Genomic DNA, 20,225 nt, shown 5'->3' on the forward strand with positions numbered 1-20,225 from the left:
ACTTGAGCCACAGTGCCACTTCTGGCTTTTTTCTTTTTGCTTATGTGGTGCTGAGGAATCGAACCCAGGGCCTCAGGCATGCAAGGTAAGCGCTCTACCACTGAGCCACCTTCCCAGCCCCAAAAAGTAAGCTTTTTTTGGGGGGGCGATCCAGTCGTGGGGCCTGAACTCTGGGCCTGGGCGCTGTCCCTCAGCTCTTCAGCTCAAGGATAGCACACTACCACTTGAGCCATAGCACTACTTCCGGCTTGTTTTTTTTCTGCTTATGTGGTGCTGAGGAATCAAACCCAGGGCCTCATGCATGCAAGGCAAGCGCTCTACCACTGAGCCACCTTCCCAGCCCCCCGTCCTGAGGCTTCAATTCAGGACCAGAGTGCTATCTCTGAGGGTTTTTTTGTTGTTGCTCTACAGCTCCACTTCTGGCATTTTAGTGGTCAATTTGAGATAAGAAATAACATAGACTTTCCTGCTTAGGCTGGCTTCAAACTGCAGTCCTCAAATCTTATCATGAGCAGCTAGGAATATAGGCATGAGTCACCAGTACCTGGCTCTGCTTTTTTTTTCCCTTGAGAATGGATCCTACTATTTGACTGTCCCAGAACTCATCATGTAGCCTTGGCTGGCCTCAAACTCTCTATCCTCCTGCCTCAGCTTCTCAAATGCTGAGGTCACAGACATATACCACCACACCCAACTACTTTCCATATTTCTTAATTTTTGTACTTATTTTTATATTGCCTAGTTGATTTTTAGCTAATTCAAAAAAAGACCTTTATTTGTCATTGTGCTCAATTCAAAACATATAGCCTAAGCCAGGCACTGGTGGCTCACTCCTGTAATCCTATTCAGGAGGCTGAGATCTAAGGATCACAATTCCAAGCCAGCCAGGGTAGGAAAGTCTGAAAGACTCTTATCTCTGATTAAGCACCAAAAAGCTAGAATTGGAGCTGTAGCTTAAGTACAGCACTAGGAACTGGGAATGTGGCTTAGTGGTAGAGTTCTTCACTAGCATGCATGAAGCCCTGGGTTTGATTCCTTAGTACCACATACACAGAAAAAGGGTGATATGGGGCTGGGAAGGTAGCTCAGCGGTAGAGTGCATGCCTTGCAAGCATGAAGCCCTGGGGTCGATTCCTCAGCACCACATAAACAGAAAAAGCCAGAAGTGGCGCTGTGGCTCCAGTGGTAGAGCACTAGCCTTGAGCTGAAGAGCTGAGAGACAGCGCCCAGACCCAGAGTTCAGGCCCCAAGACCAGCAAAAAAAAAACAAAAAAAAAAAAGGGTGATATGGCTCAAGTGATAGAATGCTAGCCTTGAGCAAAAGAAGCTCAGGGACAATGCCCAGGCCCTGAGTTCAAGCCCCAAGACTGGTCAAAAAAAAGGGAAGAAGAAATATAGTAGTACAGCACCAGTCTTGAGCAAAAAAAAAGGAAAAAAAAAAAGCTCAGGGACAAAAAGTAGGCCCTGAGTTCAAGCTTCAGGATCAAAACAACAACAAAAACAAGCCAGAGCCTGTAATCCTAGCTACTTAGGAGGCTGAGATCTGAGGATCATGGTTTAAAGCCAGCCTAGGCAGGAAAGTCTGTGAGACTCTTATCTCTAATAAACCACCAGAAAACCAGAAGTGGCACTGTAGCTCAAGTGGTAGAGCACTAGCCTTGAGCTGAAGAGCTCAGGGATAGCGCCCAAGCCTAGAGTTCAACCCCCATGACAGACTGGAAAAAAAAAAATCCAGCCTGGGCAGGAAAGTCTGTGAGACTCTTATTTACAATTAACCACCAGAAAACCAGAAGTGGTATTGTGGCTCAAGTGGTAGAGCATTCCCCTTGAGCTGAAAAGCTCAGGGACAGCGCCCAGGCTCAGAATTCAAGCTCCAGGACCACCACCAACAAAACAACAACAAGCCAGGAGACAGTGGCTCACACCTGTAATCCTAGCTACTCAGGAGGCTGAGATCTAAGAAAGAAAACATCTAAATCCTATATCCTTTAGAAGTTTCTCTCAGCCAAAGAAGAAGCTTCAGTGAACAACACAGTATATAAGTTTGCATGAATCTCTGATAAATTGGAGTATGATGTTACTCTGGTTGTTTTTAATCTCAAGAATGTTGTAATATCTCTAAAAGATTCAATTAGGTCATTAGATTGCCCAACAATTTTGACAATTTACATAAGAAAGAAATACAGGGGCTGCATATGCATGAAACCCTAGGCTCAATTCCTCAGTACCACATGAACAGAAAAAGAAACACTGGAAGTGGTGCTGTGCCTCAAGTGGTAGAGTGCTAGCCTTGTGCAAAGAAGCTCACCAAACAGTGCCCAGGCCCTCAGTTCAAGTCTCAGGACTGGCAAAAAAAAGTAAAAAACTAAAAAATTAAAAAACAGGGTTGGGAATGTGGCTTAGTGGTAGAGTGCTTGCCTAGCATGAATAAAGCCCTGAGTTCAATTCCTTAGTACCACATATACAGAAAAAGCCAGAAGTGGCACTGTGGCTTAAGTTGAACAAAAGAAGCTCAGGATCAGTGCCCAAGCCCTGAGTTCAAGCCTCACAACTGGCAAAAAATAAATAAATAAAAGGAAAAATAAAAAAAAGTGTAGTCAAAATAATTTTAAAAATGAGGCTGAGAAGGTGACTCAGGGGTAGAGTGCTTGCCTCCCATGCATGAGGCCCTGGGTTCGATTCCTCAGTACCACATAAACAGAAAAAGCTGGGAGTGGCACTGTGGCTCAAGTGGCAGAGTGTAGCCTTGAGCTGAAGAGCTGAGGGACAGAGCCTAGGCCAGAGTTCAGGCCCCACAACCAACAACAACAACAAAAAGAACATAAAGGAAAAAGTTTCTACCCATTCATAAAGTTCGATGTTGATGCTTAATGAGCTCTGTGGCTCAAATTACAAACTAAATCAGAATCTTCCTTGTAGAAATACTTTCCTATAAAAGTACTACAGAAAAAGCAATGACAGGGACTGGGAATGTGGCTTAGTTGGAGAGTGCTTGTCTAGCATGCATGAAGCCCTGGGTTCAATTCCTCAGTACCACATAACTAGGAAAAAAAAAAAAAAAAAAGCAAGAAGTGGCACTGTAGCTCAAGTGGTAGAGCGCTTGCCTTGAGCACAGAGAGGGTCAAGGACAGTGCCTAGGCCCTGAGTTCAAGCCCCAGAACCAGAGAAAGAAAGAAAGAGAGGGAGGGAGGAAGGGAGGGAGGAAGGGAAGGAGGGAGGGAGGAAGGAAGGGAGGGAGGGAAAGAGGGAGGGAGGGAGAGAAGGAGGGAGGGAGAGAGAAAGCAAAGAAGGAACAAAGAAAAAAAGAGACAAAAAAAGAAAGGAAGGAAGGAAGGAGAGAGAAAAGCAATGACAAAATAGAACAAGTTGAGTATCTTTTACCTGAAATGCTCAGGTCTACTTTTTTTTTTTTGGGGGGGGAAGGGGGGTCCGGTCGTGGGTCCTGAACTCTGGGCCTGGGCGCTGTCCTTCAGCTCTTCAGCTCAAGGCTAGCGCTCTATCTCTTGAGCCACAGGGTCACTTCCAGCTTTTTTCTTTTTGCTTATGTGGTGCTGAGGAATTGAACCCAGGGCCTCATGCATGCAAGGCAAGCGCTCTACCACTGAGCTACCTTCCCAGCCCAGGTCTACATTTTTTTTTTAAGATTTTGGAATACGTGGAATATACATTAATGCGGTATTTTGGTAACAGGAACTAAGTCTAAGCAAAAAAATTGATGCATTTTTCACACATATTTATAATACAGTCTGAGGACTGTTTTGTACAATACTTTTTTAGTATACCTGGGATTTGTTTTATTTGCAGTACTGGGTTTAAACTCAAGACCTTGTATTTTCTAGGCAGGCACTCTACTCCTCTTTTGTACTTATTTTTGAAGTAGTCTCACTTGCTGCCCTGGTATATAATATCTATTTTAGGCTTCCTGTAGGAGCTGGAATGACAGGCATACACCACAAAATACTTGCTGAAAAGGTGTCTTGAAGGTATGCCCATCCTAGCTTCAAATACAATCCTCTTGACCTCAGTCTCCCAAGAAGTCAGGATTACAAGTATGAGTAACTAGTACCTGCCCACCCACCCACCCCTCCCTCCCTTCCTTCCTTCCTTTCTTCCCTCTTTTTGGCAGTACTGGGTATTTAAACTCAGGGTCTCACACTCACTATACAAGCCATCTACCACTTAAGCCATGTCTACATGCCTTTTTTGCTTTAGTTTTTTTCCAGACAGGGTCTTTCCTACCTACACTTAACACACTGCTAGGATTATAGGTGTGCACCACTACACCCAGTTTACATCTACATTTTTTCTTCCATCGTAGGGCCTGAACTCTGGGCCTGGGCGCTGTCCCTCAGCTGTTCAACTCAAGGCTAGTTCTCTACCACTTGAGCCACAGTGCCACTCCAGCTTTTTCTGTTTAAGTGGTGCTGAGTAATCAAACTCAGGCCCTCATGAATGGGAGGCAAGCACACTACCACTGAGCCACCTTACCATCCCTGCATCTACATTTTAACTACAATCCTTCAGATATGGAATTTCCCACTTTAGCATCATATTAGTATTTTAAAAGTTTTAGAATATTTTAGTTTTCAGATCTTCAGATTAGAGATGCTCCACCTAAATTAACAAGGAAAATATAAATCCAAGACATTTCATATCTTACCTCTTTCTTCCTTAACTTCTTCACTAGGCTCTTCTGGAAAAGGCTCCTTTATGATAGATTGATTAGCTCTATCTTCTTGGGTAACTGGTCCAGCTCTATCTTCTTGGGTAACTGGTCCAGGCCTGAGGGCAATTTTCTTCCCTCTTCTTGAAGCAGTAGCCTGTTGTTTTCCTTTACTAATTTGTACATTAAGAGGATTTGAAGACTCCACCGAAGATAGGCTGATTCCTTGAGAGACAGCTGCATCAACAGAATCCAAGACTGGTAAATTTGTGTGCTGGGTAAGCATCATCCTAGGGGTCAAAGATGGATCCTCCACACCAAGCTGATCTCCTGCATCTTGCACAGATTGAACTTCAAAGCCAACTGCACTGTCATGACTTGAACCCCAGGACAATGATCCCAAGTCTCTAACCTGGTCGGATTCTGGTTTAACAGTTGACTCAAGGTCTAAGTCATCTTCTTCCTGATTGCTTTCATGCTGTAGAGACTCTGTCATTGTAGTTCTTCTCTTCTTACAGGGCAACATTTTAAAAGTCCCACTTTTGAGCCATTCTAAAAGGATAAAAGCAAGTGCTTATCATCTTCATAACAGTACTAACATTGTCTCAATTAGCTTTTCATTTCATTCATGTTCAATCTTGCCCATTATTCCTTTGAGGGAAAGATGAGAAAATGGTGAGTGAGTTCAAATCCCAACTCAACTTCTGCACATCTCAATTTCCCAAAACTTGTGTTTCAATCTTAAGAATAATAAGAATAGGGCTGGGAAGGTGACTTAGTGGTAGAGTGCTTGCCTAGTATGTATGAAGCCCTGGGTTTGATCCCTCAGCAACAGAAAAAGCTGGAAGTGGCACTGTGGTTCAAGTGGCAGAGTGCTAGCCTTAGCAAAAAAAAAACTCAGGATAATACAAAGGCCCGAAGTTCAAGCCCCAGGACTGGCACAAAAAAAATAATAATAATTGTTCTTAGCTTACAGAGCTGTTAAAAGAATTCAAGACTAAGTCATTAGTGCTAGTTTCTACTATTACCATCAGAAAGAGAACAGCATAACCCTAAGAGCAGTATATTAACTCAAACTGTCTGAATTTGTTTCCTAAGTCAATTTCTCTCTAACTTTGTGTCCTTACATTAATTACCTAATTTGAACCTGTTTATCTATAAAATGAAATAAAAGCTAGGCATAGTGGCGCTGTGGCTCAGGTGGTAGAGTGCTCGCCTTGAACTGAAGAGCTGAGGGACCACAAAAAAAAAAAAAGGTTCTCTGACTATTGGGTCTGGGAAGGTGGCTCAGTGGTAGAGCACTTGCCTTGCATGCCTGAGGCCCTGGGTTCAATTCCTGAGCACCATATAAGCAAAAAGAAAAAAGCCGGAAGTGGCGCTGTGGCTCAAGTGGTAGAGTGCTATAGCCTTGAGCTGAAGAGCTGAGGGACAACGCCCAGGCCCAGAGTTCAGGTCCCATGACCAGACCCCCCACAAAATAATAAAGCTAGGCATTAACAGTTCACACCTATAATCCTACCTACTCAAGAGGTTGAGATCAGAGAATCTTGGTTCAAAACTAGGCAAGGCAGAAAACTCAAGAGACTTATCTCCAATTAACCAGCCAAAACCAAGAAGTGGAGCTATGGTTCAAGTGGCAGACCACTAGCCTTGAGTGAAAAAGCTGAACAAGAGCCCTGAGTACAAGCCCCAGTACCAGTTTAAAAACATTAAATTAGGCTGGGAAGGTGGCTCAGTGGTAGTGCTTGCTTTGCATGCATGAGCCCTGGGTTCGATTCCTGAGCACCACATAAGCAGAAAAAGCCAGAAGTGGTGCTGTGCCTCAAGTGGTAGAGCAGTAGCCTTGAGCTGAAGAGTTGAGGGACGGCGCCTAGGCCCAGAGTTCAGGCCACACAACTGGCAAAATATAAAGAAAGAAAATAAAAACTAAAAACATTATCACCTACTCATTAGATAATAAATGATCAACAAATGCTTGCTATTGGTGTATTCATAAACAGGTACTGCCATTAATAGAAATAATACAAAAGCAAAATGGAGTTAAAACAGGCTACAATAGCAGAACTGTGTTGAAAAAGAGAGTTCTATTGTTCTTGGTACTATGTTACTTCTGGATTCTTGTCTTCAGTTCTAGTTACCAAATTCTAAGGATATTATATGTCTTAGTGAACCTGTTGGCAAACCTTTTAGAGTCATCACTTTTAGTATCTCATTACTTGTCTGTCTCCATTCTGCAAAACTACATTGAGAAAAAGGAATCCTTCAACTAGTGTCCCTATTACCCAACAGTGTTGAGGTATTGCACATGCTAAGAGATTGTTCCCTGAATAAACAAATGAATTTAAATGGGCTTTAACAACCAACTGTGCAACATTTGGACCAAGCATTAAGCACTACATGGAAATTGATTGTATCTTTCCATCCCGGAAAACTTTACATTCCTAAATAGGTCCAAGAACAAACTAAACTACCTTTTTGTTACAATTAATTCTCCATTACTAGCAATCTTTGAGCAAAGTCTGAATGACCATCCAATTGATAGGAGTACTAGAGAAAATTTGGACTAGAGAACTTAAAAAAAAAAATTAAAAAGCTCTTTCTGGTTCTAAGAGATTGATCTATAAGGTTTTAAACCTCCCTGATTTGGTTACTCTAGAACATTAAAACAAACCCCTCCTCACCCACCAACCAATGTTTTTTGTCTTGGTTAAACTGTGTGGGGGAGGAGGGGAGGGGATGATGGAAGGAGTGAGAGTAATCTAGAAAAGTCCTTTATTTCACAGATGAGTGTCTGAGGCCCACAAAGAGAAAGAAGAAGAGGGGTGGTAGAGGATAAGGGAGGGAGGGAGGGAAGGAAAGAAGGAAGAAAAGGAAGGGAGGGCAGGAGGGAGGAGGGACAGACTGACAGCTGCTATTCAGTTAGCAGTGTGTGGGGAATCGGCTCAAAGTGCTTCCAACACAGCAAGAGTTCAAAAACACCTGATCCCTTGGGAACCAAAGTCAGCCCTACAAGACGAATGAATGCTAAGCTCGAAGGCCGCCCCGCGCGTCCCACTCCTGAGAAAGCATTTCCAAAAGGGCCCCTAGCACCGCTTTCCACGACGGCGGGAACGCTGGCCCAAGTCCGCACTCCCAGTTTAATACCTTCGCGCCTCTAGCTCCAGTTCCGCACCCCGCGCCCACCTTCAGACCCGAGCCCCCTGGTCCCGGACACCCGGGTCCAAGAGCCTCAGGTCCCGCCCGCCTCTTCCCGCCCACCACACAGACCCAGTACCATCACAGGCCGGCCGGATCCCGCGGAAACTCAGCTTCGGCACCACCGGAAGTCAGGCAACGGCAGAGACTGTCGTGCGCGCCCCCGAGTCCAGGAGCGCGGAGACTCAGGGCACCAAGGAGCATGCGCCGAACTCCAAGCGCCATGATAGTTGAGGGCCAATGAAGCCACACCGCAAGTACGTCTGTTATTGGGCGGGGTGAGGGGGGGGGAATTAAAGGGACCAGTTCGCTTTCTCTACCCACGGAGCAATCTTATTAAAAACTGGGAGGTTGGGGCTGGGAATGTGGCTTAGTGGTGGAGTGCTTGTCTCTCATGCAGGAAGCCCTGGGTTCGATTCCTCAGAACCAAATATACAGAAAAAGCCAGACGGGGCTCTGTGGCTTAAGTGGTAGAGTGCTAGCCTTTGAGCTGAAGAGCTGAGGGACCAGGCCGAGATCAAGATCCACGACCCACAAAAAAAAAAATGTGCTGATATTAATTTAGGTGATGTGGTCTCTGTAATGTACCTGTGGCTAAAATTTAATGGGGGATTTTACAAAGTTCCTCTGTCACCAGGGAATCAGGTATCTGTCATCTCAGCCCCGTCAATGCATGGACCCAATGTCCAAGAAGGTGACTTCAAGCCTAGTCAATGTCCAATAACTGTTTTTGAATAAAAATTATTTCCAGGCCCATGTTCTTTCCACTTTTCTACAAGAAAGCTGGAAAAATGCTTTCATTTACAGATGAACCAATGACAAATATTTCTGTATTTGAAGCAACAGTGTTAAGCAGAATCCAGAAAGGAAGTTTCCACACATAAAATGAGGGGAGGAACTGATGTATTTGGCAATAATCACCATTAACCTGACTTTAGCTAAATCACACCAACTCTCCAAAATACAAGAAAGTCTCCAGAAGTTACTGTTTCTCCAGAAATTTTATTTGTGTCCTCCTTTTGATCTTTAGGAACGCATGTTTTGGTTTGCTCCCCCCTCCTTTCCTAAGCACTTGACGCTCGCTAAAGTGGAAAAGTCAACACTAAGTAAAGCACTTTTCAGTGCAAAAAAAAAAAAAAAACTTGATTTAACACACCACAAATTTCAACTTTATGTGTATAATTAAAGATTTTTAGCAAAATTTCAGAGTTGGGCCACCATCTACAGATTTGGTCTTTCTTCAGTTTCTAAAGTTCAAGACATTTTCCATAATTACTATCTATGGTGTCAGAAATGCATAAAAATAACGGCAATCGATACGGAAATCAAGGCAATATAGAATTTTGTTTATCCAAAGTCTTAGAACCCAGAATATTTTCCTGTACTAGCCCAGGGAGCTAAGAATCACAGGATTTATAAGCTGTCATTATTATCTACCTACAAATCTGTTTTCTGAGGTCTCTAGAACTCGCGATTCTCCTGCCTCACATTCCAAATGAGATCACAGACGTTTGCCACCCACTAAAACCGGCTCATACCAAAGCCGCTTTCCTCTGACTTTGGAATTTTTGCCTCTGACTCCCAGCGCGTGAGAGGGCGGGGCCTCGCCCTCGGGAAAACTCGGCAGAGGGAGGAGCTTACTCCCGAAGACCTCTGGGAAGGGGGCGGGGTCTGCCTTTCGGAACCTTTCGGACGGAGGCGGAGTCTTCCTGCCGAGGGTCATTCGGAAAAAGGCGGAGCCTATCTCGCATCAGGACCAGTCTCACTGCACCTGCATCCTTAGCTCAGAGCATCCCTGGAGCATCTTGAGAGGAGAACGCAGCTGACAACCAGGGACCGGACCGTCGCAGGAGACGTCCACCAGATACCTTCCCCCTCCCCTGATCTAGAGCTCTACAGCAGCAGCCTCGGTACTGACTGAGGAATACCAGAGTTATCTGACCATTGCAAAAGCATTTATAGCAACAGCTTCTGATTACGACATGGCTGAGATCACCAACATTCGACCTAGCTTTGGTAAGTAGAGTCGGGCAAAGTAAGCTTGAAGTGGTCGGAACCGTTGCAAAGCCGAAAGGCCCAAGCAATGGGCAGGGAGTGAATCCCAGATAGGATCCTTCAAAGTGCCAGTCCTGATAGAATCAGGCCTGAGGTAATAAGTAAGTGGTCAGTGAACAGCGCCTGAACTTGAGCTGTGGGGATGCAGGAGCTGGCCAGGCCGGAGGGCCACCGAGGGTGGGAATGTCCAGGATGCTAAAACCTTGTACGGTGCACTGTCAGCACTGCTGGAGGTGAAAACAGCCAGCGTGCGGAGGACGTGAACCCCTCCTTCTGTGGAGAGGAGAGGTGGGGTAGGCCGAGCCCTCCCCTTGGGGCACGCAGGGCGGTGCCCCTTCCTCCCCCTCCCACTTCTAAGGGCTGCGGGGGAGGGAGGTGGCAAGTGGGATGGGGCATCAAGATGGCAGCTTGGAGACTGTGTGGCTGGCAGCCAGGGGAGGCGGTGGCCTCTGGGGAGAGAGGGGTGCGGGGGTGGGGAGCAAAAAGGAAGCCACTCCTTAAGCCGGTCAGCTGGATGCTGGAGCTGTGAGGAAGCCCAGCAAGCTCCATTCTGCATCGTAATGGTGGGGTCCTTCTGATGCTACCAAATGGCGCTTGCCGCTGCTAGGCTAGGGGATGACGTGATGTCTATTTCTGGGCCTCCTGGCAGCGCCTAGACTCTCCTTCCGGGGCCTTTGTTCCCTGTTTGCCCGGACTGGCTTTTCAAAAAGGGGGACTCACCCGCCTTGGTGCTAGCGGGGGCTTGATCCAGGCCTGAGAGGGAGGGGCGAAAGAGGCCCAGCCTAGGGGAGGCTGCTTTGTGTACCAAAGAAAGCATTACGTCATCTCAGAGCTGCTGGTCCCCAACCCAGCCAGCCCTGTGGGCTCCAAGATCGCTGTAACACTCCCTTGGTGCAGAAAGTGGAGTGAGAAATAGGTGGGAAAGTGGGGGAAACAAGCTTGAGAAGCAAGTCCTTTTCCCCCCCTTTCTTAGGAATTCTTCCAGAATTTATTGGAAAGAAAACTTCTTATGCTTGCTCACTAGTTACATAAATAAATAAAATCAATCTACCCTCCTTCTTCCTCTTCTATACTATGTGAGAGTTGCTGCTGCCAGCCTAAATCTGTCATGTGCTTTAAGAAATTCTGTCCTTCAGACAATCCAGAAGGTTTTGTGCATCAGATTCCATAGACTGGGAACACAAGCCAGCTAGAAAATGGCTTTTCCCAATGGCTAGTAAAACACATATAGCAATCTGCACAACCCAGTGAGCTCTAGTCTCTCATTATAAGGAAGACCTCACAGGAGTAAAATATTCAGACAGTAAGTCTTCACACCCATTAAATACTTATTCCTATTTATTCCCCAAGGGTCAATCATATTTCTTTCTTCTACTTTACTTTCTGCATCTTTTTTTTTTTCAGTCATGGGGCTTGAACTCTATGCCTGGATACTATCCCTGAGCTCTTCAGCTCAAGGCTAGTGCTCTACCACTTGAACCACAGTGCCACTTCTGGACTTTTCTGTTTATGTGGTGCTGAGAAATCAAATACAGGGTCTCATGCATGTGAGGCAAGCATTCTACTGCTGAGCCACCTTCCCAGCCCCATCTGCACCCTTACCTTTTGAGTCCTAAGTTTTCCAAGTTTAAGTTCCTTTTTTAATCATATATGCAACCTATTTTTTCTTTCTGCTCTTTCATTTTCTTCTTATGTCCTCTTCTCCACAGATACCTTTTTCTAATTACAATTCCAGGGTCCTTGGAAAAATAGATGATATAGAACATAATGGAGAATACTAGTAGAAAGGAAAAAAGGATATATATATAATCCCTTTTATGTACTGTATTTTATTTAATCTTAACAAAAATATAGTCACAAGATGAGGAAATAAAAAAAAAAGATCAGGAAATGACTGAGAATGTGGCTTAGTGGTAGAGTGCTTGCCTAGCATGCATGAAGCCCCAGGTTCCATTCCTCAGTACCACATAAACAGAAAAAGCCTGAAGTGGCTCTGTGGTTCAGGTTGTAGAGTGCTCGAGCAAAAGAAGCTTAGAAACAGTGGCCAGGCCCCGAGTTCAAGCTCCAGGACTGGCAAAAAAGAAAAGAAGAAAAAAGAAAAATGATGAGGAATGAGGAAACCAAGACTCATGAAGATAAAATACTTGGATAAAGTCAAATGAACTAGTAATGATGGAGCTAGGATTTAAATCAAACTTTGGTTTAGCTGATACCAAAGCTTGTTTTCATCCTAATGTATTACTGGCTAACTTGACAGTAAAAGTCTACATTTAGGAAAGAAAGTGTTAATAATAAAGTCTGAGCTAGGTCAAATCTGAGCTAGATGAATTGGAGATAGAGTGAGTGGCTCAATGGCAGGGTGTTGGCATTGTATAGACAAGGCCCTGGCTTCAATCTCTAGCGCCATGAAACAGTAACACCAACTAGTCTGTCTGAGCAAAGGTTAAAGGCACAGGTGTATCTCGCAGTTCTCTAGACCCTTCTCCCTAGAGAAAACTACCACTCCTAGCTTTTTCACTTCTCAAGGAATACTTCATTTGAAAGACTTACTTGATACACCAAAGTGACATTCTGTTATCCATGACCTTGAAGGACAAACAAGCAGTACAGGTCACACAATTTACAGCTTCTTTAAAATACTTCAGCCCTTTAACCCAAATTCCTTTCCTTGCCAACTTTTTGCTTAAAGCAAGACAGAGGGACTTCTGAGTTTTGCCATCTCTGATTTTCTAGTTTATTATTTGGGGTATAATAAGCACTCAAATGAATAAGAAAGTAAGGAAGAGTAGGAAACAAGATAAGATAGAACAGCTAACTAATCCACAAATTGAGCCAGGTGCCAGTGGACCACACCTGTGATCGTAGCTACTCAGGAGGCTGAGATCTGAGGATTGAGGTTCAAAGCCAGGCTGGGCAGCAAAGTCCATGACACTCTTCAATCAACCACCAGGAAACCAGAAGTGGCGCTGTGGCTCAAGTGGTAGAGCGCTAGCCTTGAGCTGAACAGCTGAGGAACAATGCCCAGGCCTAGAGTTCAAGCAAGCCCCATAGCTAATAATAATAATCCACAAATGGGTGTATCTGTGTTTCTTCTTTTTCTTCCTTATTATTGTGAATAATGAGAATCCATCTTCCCTCTTTTCCACCCTACTGCCATTTTCTCAGAATAATAGTTGATGCATTGTAAGCAGAGTAGAGCCAAAGAATTCCACACTCATCTCCCAGTCTTGGCCTCTCAACTTCATTCCCAACATACCTGCCTTAGTACTACCCACTTTTCTCATAGAGACAATTAATATTCATTTCACTAAGCAGTAGCAAGAAGTCTGTAGAAATATCTCTGATGGGTATAAACAACCATTTATTCAAACTGTAGCCATTCTGATTGATGACTAAATCCAATCAGTTCTTCAAACAAGTATTTACAGAGCTCCTATTCAATGTCAGGAAGGATACAAAGATGAGCAGGATGGGATTTCTGCCCTGATCTCAAGGGTTTACCATCAAAGCTGCCACGTTTTTTGTTTTTTGTTTTTGTTTTTGCCAGTCCTGGGGCTTGAACTCAGGGCCTGAGCACTGTCTCTGAGCTTCTTTTTGTTCAAGGCTAGTGCTCTACCACTTGAGCTACAGCTCAAATATGCATGTGGTACTGAGGAATCAAACTCAGGACTTCATGCATGCTAGGCAAGCACTCTACCACTAAGCCACGTTCCCAGACCAACTGCCACCATTTTGTAAACCTCTCCCTATAAGCATTTTTGGGTTCTCCCTTTTATTTATTTTATTTATTTATTTTTTTGTCAGTCGTGGGGCTTGAACTCTGGGCTTGGGCGCTGTCCCTCAGCTCTTCAGCTCAAGGCGAGCACTCTACCACTTGAGCTACAGCGCCACTTCCGGTTTTCTGGTGGGTTTATTGGAGATAGGAGTCTCACGGTCTCTCCTGCCCGGGCTGGCTTTGAACCGCGATCCTCAGATCTCAGCCTCCTGAGTAGCTAGGATTACAGGCGTGAGCTACCAGCGCCCGGCAGGTTCTCCCTTTTAAACTGAACTATATTATTCGATATGGACATGAACAGGATCACCTTGATTTCTTTTGTTAATAATGGTTTTACTATTACCCACATTATTTTCAAGTGAAACATCTTCTTTTCAGGTCAATTTTCAACTTTCATAGAGCCACAGAATGTTTATGTAGAAAGAATTTCAGAACCATATAGTTGAATTCTCACTTAATGATTCCCTTTTAGAATATGTCTGTTGTAGCATTATTGGTGGCTCTGTAATCCTACCTACTTAGGAGGCTGAGATCTGAGGATCACATTTGAAACCACCCAGGCAGGAAAGTCCTTGAGACTCATATCTCCAACTAACCACCAAAAAGCTGGAAGTGGAGCTACAACTCAAATGGTAAAGCACTAGCCATGAGCACAAAAGCTCAGAGGCAGTTCAAGCCCCAGGACCAACACCATGTATGACACAACTTCTCAATTTGATTTTCAGTACTGGCGGCCTCATGCTTGCTATGTAGCTTAAATTAGCCTCAAACTTATAGTCTTTCTGCTTGAGCCTCTTAAGTGCCAGGATTATAAGCATTGATTTTTTTTTGGGGGGGGGGGAGGCGGTCATAGGGCCTGAACTCTGGGCCTGGGTGATGTCCCTCATCTCTTCAGCTCAAGGCTAGCGCTCTCCCACTTGAGCCACAGTGCCATTTCCAGCTTTTTCTACTTATGTGATGCTGAGGAATCGAACCCCAGGGCCTCATGCATGCAAGGCAAGCATTCTACCACTGAATCACCTTCCCAGCTGCATTGAAATTTTTTTACAAGCTGCTGAAAATTATTATTTTTCTTTTTCTCTTTCTTTTTTCTTTTTTTGCCAGTCCTAGGGCTTGAACTTAGGGCCTGGGCACTGTCCCTGAGCTGCTTCTACTCAAGGCTGGAACCCTAACTCTTGAGCCACATACAGCACCACTTCCTACTATTTCTGTTTATGTGGTATTGAGGAATCAAACCCAGGGCTTCATGCATGCTAGGCAAGCACTCTGCGACAGAGCCATATGTTTCTAATGAAAATGTTTCTAATGAAGAATTACTGCCTCATGAAGCAATTTGGGCCATTGTGATTCAGTTCTAACAATAATTTGACTCTTTATTAAGTCAAAATATATCTTCCTATAGCCCAAATACATTGATGTTGGTCATATGTTCCAAAGCCTCTTCCATCAAAATGTGTAAAATAATTATAACTGAAGATTATTCTTTTTTTTTTTTTTGGGTTGGTCGTGGGGCTTGAACTCTGGGCTTGGGCGCTGTCCCTCAGCTCTCCAGCTCAAGGCAAGCGCTCTACCACTTGAGCTACAGTGCCACTTCCAGTTTTCTGGTAGTTTATTGGAGATAGAAGTCTCACAGTCTCTCCTGCCTGGGCTGGCTTTGAACCGCGATCCTCAGATCTCAGCCTTCTGAGTAGCTAGGATTACAGGCGTGAGCCACCAGCGCCCGGCCTGAAGATTATTCTTTTTTTTTTTTTTTTTTTTGTCGGCCGTGGGGCTTGAACTCTGGGTCAGGGCGCTGTCCCTCAGCTCTTCAGCTCAAGGCGAGCGCTCTACCACTTGAGCTACAGCGCCACTTCCGGTTTTCTGGTGGTTTATTGGAGATAGGAGTAGGAGTCTCACGGTCTCTCCTGCCCAGGCTGGCTTTGAACCGCGATCCTCAGATCTCAGCCTCCTGAGTAGCTAGGATTACAGGCGTGAGCCACCAGCGCCCGGCATGAAGATTATTCTTATTCCTAGATAAATTCCCAGCTCTCATTTCTTCATTTTTTTTTTATATGGTTTTCAGATTTTTCCCTCCAGTCCTGTGGCTTGAACTGAGTGCCTGGGCACTGTGCCTGAGTCTCTTTGTGCTCAGGGCTAGAGCTCTACCACTTGAGCCATAGCACTACTTCCAGCTTTTTCTGAATAGTTTATTGGGAATAAGAGTCTCACAGAGGCTAAGAATGTGGCTTAGTAGTAGAGTGTTTGCCTAGCATTCCTCAGTACCACACAAACAGAAAAAGTTGGAAGCGGCGTTGTAGATCAAGTAGTAGAGCACTAGTCTTGAGCAGAAGACGCTCAGGGACAGTGCTTAGGCCCTGAGTTTAAGCCCCAGGACTAGCAAACAAAAAAAGACTCTCACAGACTTTTCTACCCAGGCTGGCTTCAAACTGTGATCCTCAGGTCTCAGCCTCCTGAACAGTAGAGATTATAGGCATGAGCCACCAGCACCTGGACCAGCTGAAATTTCTTTAAATCATGTGAAGTATGACTATTTTATTCTTTGAGATGAGTTATGGCCTACCATCACAGCACAAGCTATGAGATCTGTTTCTTGTTTTTCATTGATGATCTAACTAGCTAGGATTATAGGCATGAGCTACTGGAACAGGGCTTTGTTTTTAACTAACCTGATTATCCATAATGCAGAGTATAGACTAAAGTATCAGGCTGACCAGAATTTAAATCCTGTCACTGCCATCTACTACTATATAGCCTTAAGTAGACTTCTGAGTTCTCATGGTCCCCAATGACTAAAGGAAAGAATTAATCATCCTATTCAATAAGTTATTTGATTCAGACCAGAAAAGCTTTATCATACTGCCTCACAGAGACAATACACACAAAAGTTAGCTATTGGGCTGGGAAGGTGGCTCAGTGGTAGAGTGCTTGTCTTGCATGCATGAGGCCCTGGGTTCAATTCCTCAGCACCACATAAGTAGAAAAAGAGGGAAGTGTCATTGTAGCTCAAGTGGTAGAGCGCTCCCCTTGAGCTGAAGAGCTGAGGGACAGCGCCCAGCCCAGAGTTCAGTCCCACGACCGACCAAAAAGAAAAAAAAAGTTAGCTATTTTATTGTCAGTCCTATGAAGAATGTTCTATATGTATTATGACTTGCAGATTAGGTAATCATATTTGTAGTAGAAGCTGGTATTAGCCTAATTTTAGTCTAAATTGTGGTCATCTAAATTACTGAATCAAGCCAAGCACTGGTGGCTCATACCCTTGCTACTCAGAAGGCTGAGATCTGAGGATCAAGGTTCAAAGCCAGCCCAAGCAGGAAAATCCATGAGACTCTTACCTTTTTTTTTTGGGGGGGGTGTCCAGTCGTGGGGCCTGAACTCGGCCTAGGCACTGTTCCTCAGCTCTTCAGCTCAAGGCTAGCGCTCTACACTTGAGCCACAGACCACTTCCGGCTTTTTTCTTTTTTCTTATGTGGTGCTGAAGAATTGAACCCAGGGCCTCATGCATGCAAGGCAAGCACTCTACCACTGAGCCACCTTCCCAGCCCCGAGACTCTTATCTTCAAGTAACCAGAAAACCAGAAGTGGTGCTGTGGCCCAAGTAGTAGAAAGCTGGCCTTGAGCTGAAGAGCTCAGGGACAGAGTCCAGGCCCAGAGTTTAAGCCCCACAACTGACAAAAAAATAAAATACAATAAATTACTAAATCATTTTCCTCAAAATTTATCAAATGAGATTGCCTAAAGATAGGCTTCAGATCTAAAGGTAAATTGACATTTATTTCTGATTGTGTGTGTGTGTGTTCTTTTATTTTTGTGCTGGAGCTTGAATTCAGGACCTTGTACTCCTGCTAGGCTTTTTTTTTTTGCCTGTTCTAGGCTCCTTTTTGCTCAAGGATAGCACTCTACCACTTGAGCTACACTAGTTCTGGCTTTTCTGTGACTAACTGGAGACAAGTAAGTGTCTCACGGACTTTTCTCCCTGGGCTGGCTTTGAATGCGATCCTCACATCTCAGCTTCCTGAGTAGCTAGAATAACAGGTGCGAGCCACCAGCTCCTGGCTTCCTGCCTGGCTTTTTTACTCAAGGCTACCACTCTACTACTTGAGCCACACTTCTATTTCTGGCTTTCGGTGGCGCGTTGGAGATAAGAGTCTAACAGATTCATCTGCCTGAAAAAATTTAGAACCTTGATCCACAAATCTCAGTCAAGAGGCTGAGTAGTCAGGATTATAGGCATGAGCCACTTGTACCCAGATATTGCTGATATTTATGATCATATTGTCCCCATCCTGGGTTTCCAATCAGTCAAGACTGTTTTGAGTTCACCAACTCAATTATTAACTGAGCACATTATAAGCAATTATAAGGATTATAAGGATCTGGAAATATAGCATTGAACAAAATAGACAATATCACTATTCTGATTAAACTCAACTAATAAGGAAAGACAAACAAATATAGGTTAGGATTAGGATAATAAGCTCTATGAAGAAAAATAGAGAAGGGTGATGGGGCTATTATTTCACTTGGGGTAGACAGGAAATGCTTCTCTAATAAGGTATGGTTTGAGCAGAAGCCCACAATAAGTGAGCCAGTATACCATACTGATACCTATTAGAAGGCTGTTCAAAAGAAAAGAAGGGTGTTCTAGAATATGTTAGAGTCACACTTATTGCCTTAGTTCTTCCTGACTTCAAAGACTTCCTCACAAAAAGATAAAATAAAATGAGATGAAAATGATAAGTCTTTTTAGACTTTTTTTTTTTGGTTGATCATGGGGCTTGAACTCTAGGCTTAGGCGCTACCCTTCAGCTCTTCAGCTCAAGGCTAGCTCTCTAGCACTTGAGCCACAGCACCACTTCCAGTTTTCTGGTGGTTTATTGGAGATAAGAGTCTCATTCTGCCCGGGCTGGCTTTGAACCACGGTCCTCAGATCTCAGCCTCTTGAGTAGCTAGGATTACAGGCTTGAGCCACCGGCACCCAGCTCTTTCCTAGACTTTTAAGGCATGAATCTAGTTTGATTTCAATAAACTTGGAATCCAGGAGAACGCAAACCTAATTATATAAACAAGGCCCTAGTTTTTGGAATAAATACGGGGGAGGGGGTTGTTTCTCTTTAGTTATTTGTCTGAGAAATAATATATTAAGTACCTGCTATATGTTTTAAATACCAAGGATACATCAACAAATAAAACAGATAAAAAGCTCTTTGCAGGGCTGGGAATGTTGCTTAGTGGTAGAGTGCTTCCCTAGCGTGCATGAAGCCCTGGATTCAATGCCTCAGTACCATGTAAACAGAAAAAGCGGGAAGTGGCATTGTGGCTCAAGTGGTAGAGTGCTAGCCTTTAGCAAAAGAAGCTCAGGGACAGTCCCCAAGCCCTGAGTTCAAGTCCCAGGACCAGCCAAAAAAAAAAGTTCTGTCCACATGAAATTTAAATTATAGGGAAATTAAATAATAATAAATAGTAAAAATTTGAAGCTGCTGGTCCATAGCTATAATACCAGCATTCCAGAAGATGAGATAGGAGGATGGAGAATTTGAGGCCAACCTTTGCCAAATAGCAAGACCCTGTCTCAAAAACAGATAAATAGGGACTGGGAAGGTGGCTCAGTGGTAGAGTGCTTGCCTTGCATGCATGAGGCTATGGGTTCCTCAGCACCACATAAGCAGAAAAAGCTGGAAGTGGGGCTGAGGCTCAAGTGGTAGAGAGCTAGTCTACAGCTGAAGAGCTGAGGGACAGCGCCCAGGCCCAGAGTTCAGGCCCCATGACCAACAACAACAATAACAAAAACAGATAAATAAATATGATCAAAATTATAAGCAGTATTTATTCTAATATGTTATATTCTTTTCTTATATGCATGCATATATATATATATATATACATGAGAAAGATAAGGCATATAAAGAAAAATTAATCAGGGCTGGGAAGAGGCTATTGAAGATACAGAGGTTGAATACATTTTTAAATAGGGCAATCTGGTCAGTGGTAGAGTGCTTGCCTAGTATGCTTGAAACCCCGAGTTAGACTCTTTTTTGTGTTAGTGGTAGTGGTCATGGGGCTTGAACTCTGGGCCTGAGTGATGTCCCTGAGTCTCTTCAACTCAAGGTTAGAACTCTACCACTTGAGCCTCAGTGCTAATTCTGGTTTTCTGGTGGTTTATTGGAGATAAGAGTCTCAAGGACTTTCTTGTCTGGGCTGGCTTTGAACCTTGATCCTCAGATCTCAGCCCTCTGAGTAGCTAGGATTACAGCACTGATGCCCAGCTTGTGAGTTGGACTCTTTACTCTGTTAAATACATACATATATACATACATGTATGCATACAGTTAGCAAAGAAGGCCTTACTAAGGACATTTGAGCAAAAATGTGATACTTTCCAAAGTCTATTTCTTCTTCTTTAAAATATTTGTATTTGACTTGTTTTTTTTTTAACTGTATTTCTTTTGTGTTTTGTTTTTTGGGTCCTGACGTGGGGCCTGAACTCTGGGCCTGGGCGCTGTCCCTCAGCTCTTCAGCTCAAGGCTAGCGCTCTAC

At 44.1% G+C, this 20,225-nt stretch overlaps 2 protein-coding genes across 2 annotated transcripts in view; one reads left to right on the plus strand and one right to left on the minus strand.

The window, feature by feature from the left end:
• The window catches only part of Gon4l (gon-4-like (C. elegans)), an 85,515-nt gene extending 77,544 nt beyond the window's left edge, over positions 1-7,971 (minus strand). Inside the window, exons 1-2 of the mRNA XM_013015036.1 lie at positions 7,938-7,971; positions 4,661-5,215 (exon numbers count right to left, since the gene is read on the minus strand). Coding sequence (XP_012870490.1) covers positions 4,661-5,189 — 529 coding nt within the window. The 5' untranslated portion in view covers positions 5,190-5,215; positions 7,938-7,971. The remainder of the gene's footprint in view (positions 1-4,660; positions 5,216-7,937) is intronic.
• Positions 7,972-9,644: 1,673 nt separating this feature from the next.
• The window catches only part of Syt11 (synaptotagmin XI), a 26,265-nt gene continuing 15,684 nt past the window's right edge, over positions 9,645-20,225 (plus strand). The window contains exon 1 of the mRNA XM_013015165.1: positions 9,645-9,874. Coding sequence (XP_012870619.1) covers positions 9,841-9,874 — 34 coding nt within the window. The 5' untranslated portion in view covers positions 9,645-9,840. The remainder of the gene's footprint in view (positions 9,875-20,225) is intronic.

Source organism: Dipodomys ordii, unplaced genomic scaffold (genome assembly GCF_000151885.1).
Source record: "Dipodomys ordii isolate 6190 unplaced genomic scaffold, Dord_2.0 Scaffold26, whole genome shotgun sequence".
NCBI classification, from domain to species: domain Eukaryota; kingdom Metazoa; phylum Chordata; class Mammalia; order Rodentia; family Heteromyidae; genus Dipodomys; species Dipodomys ordii.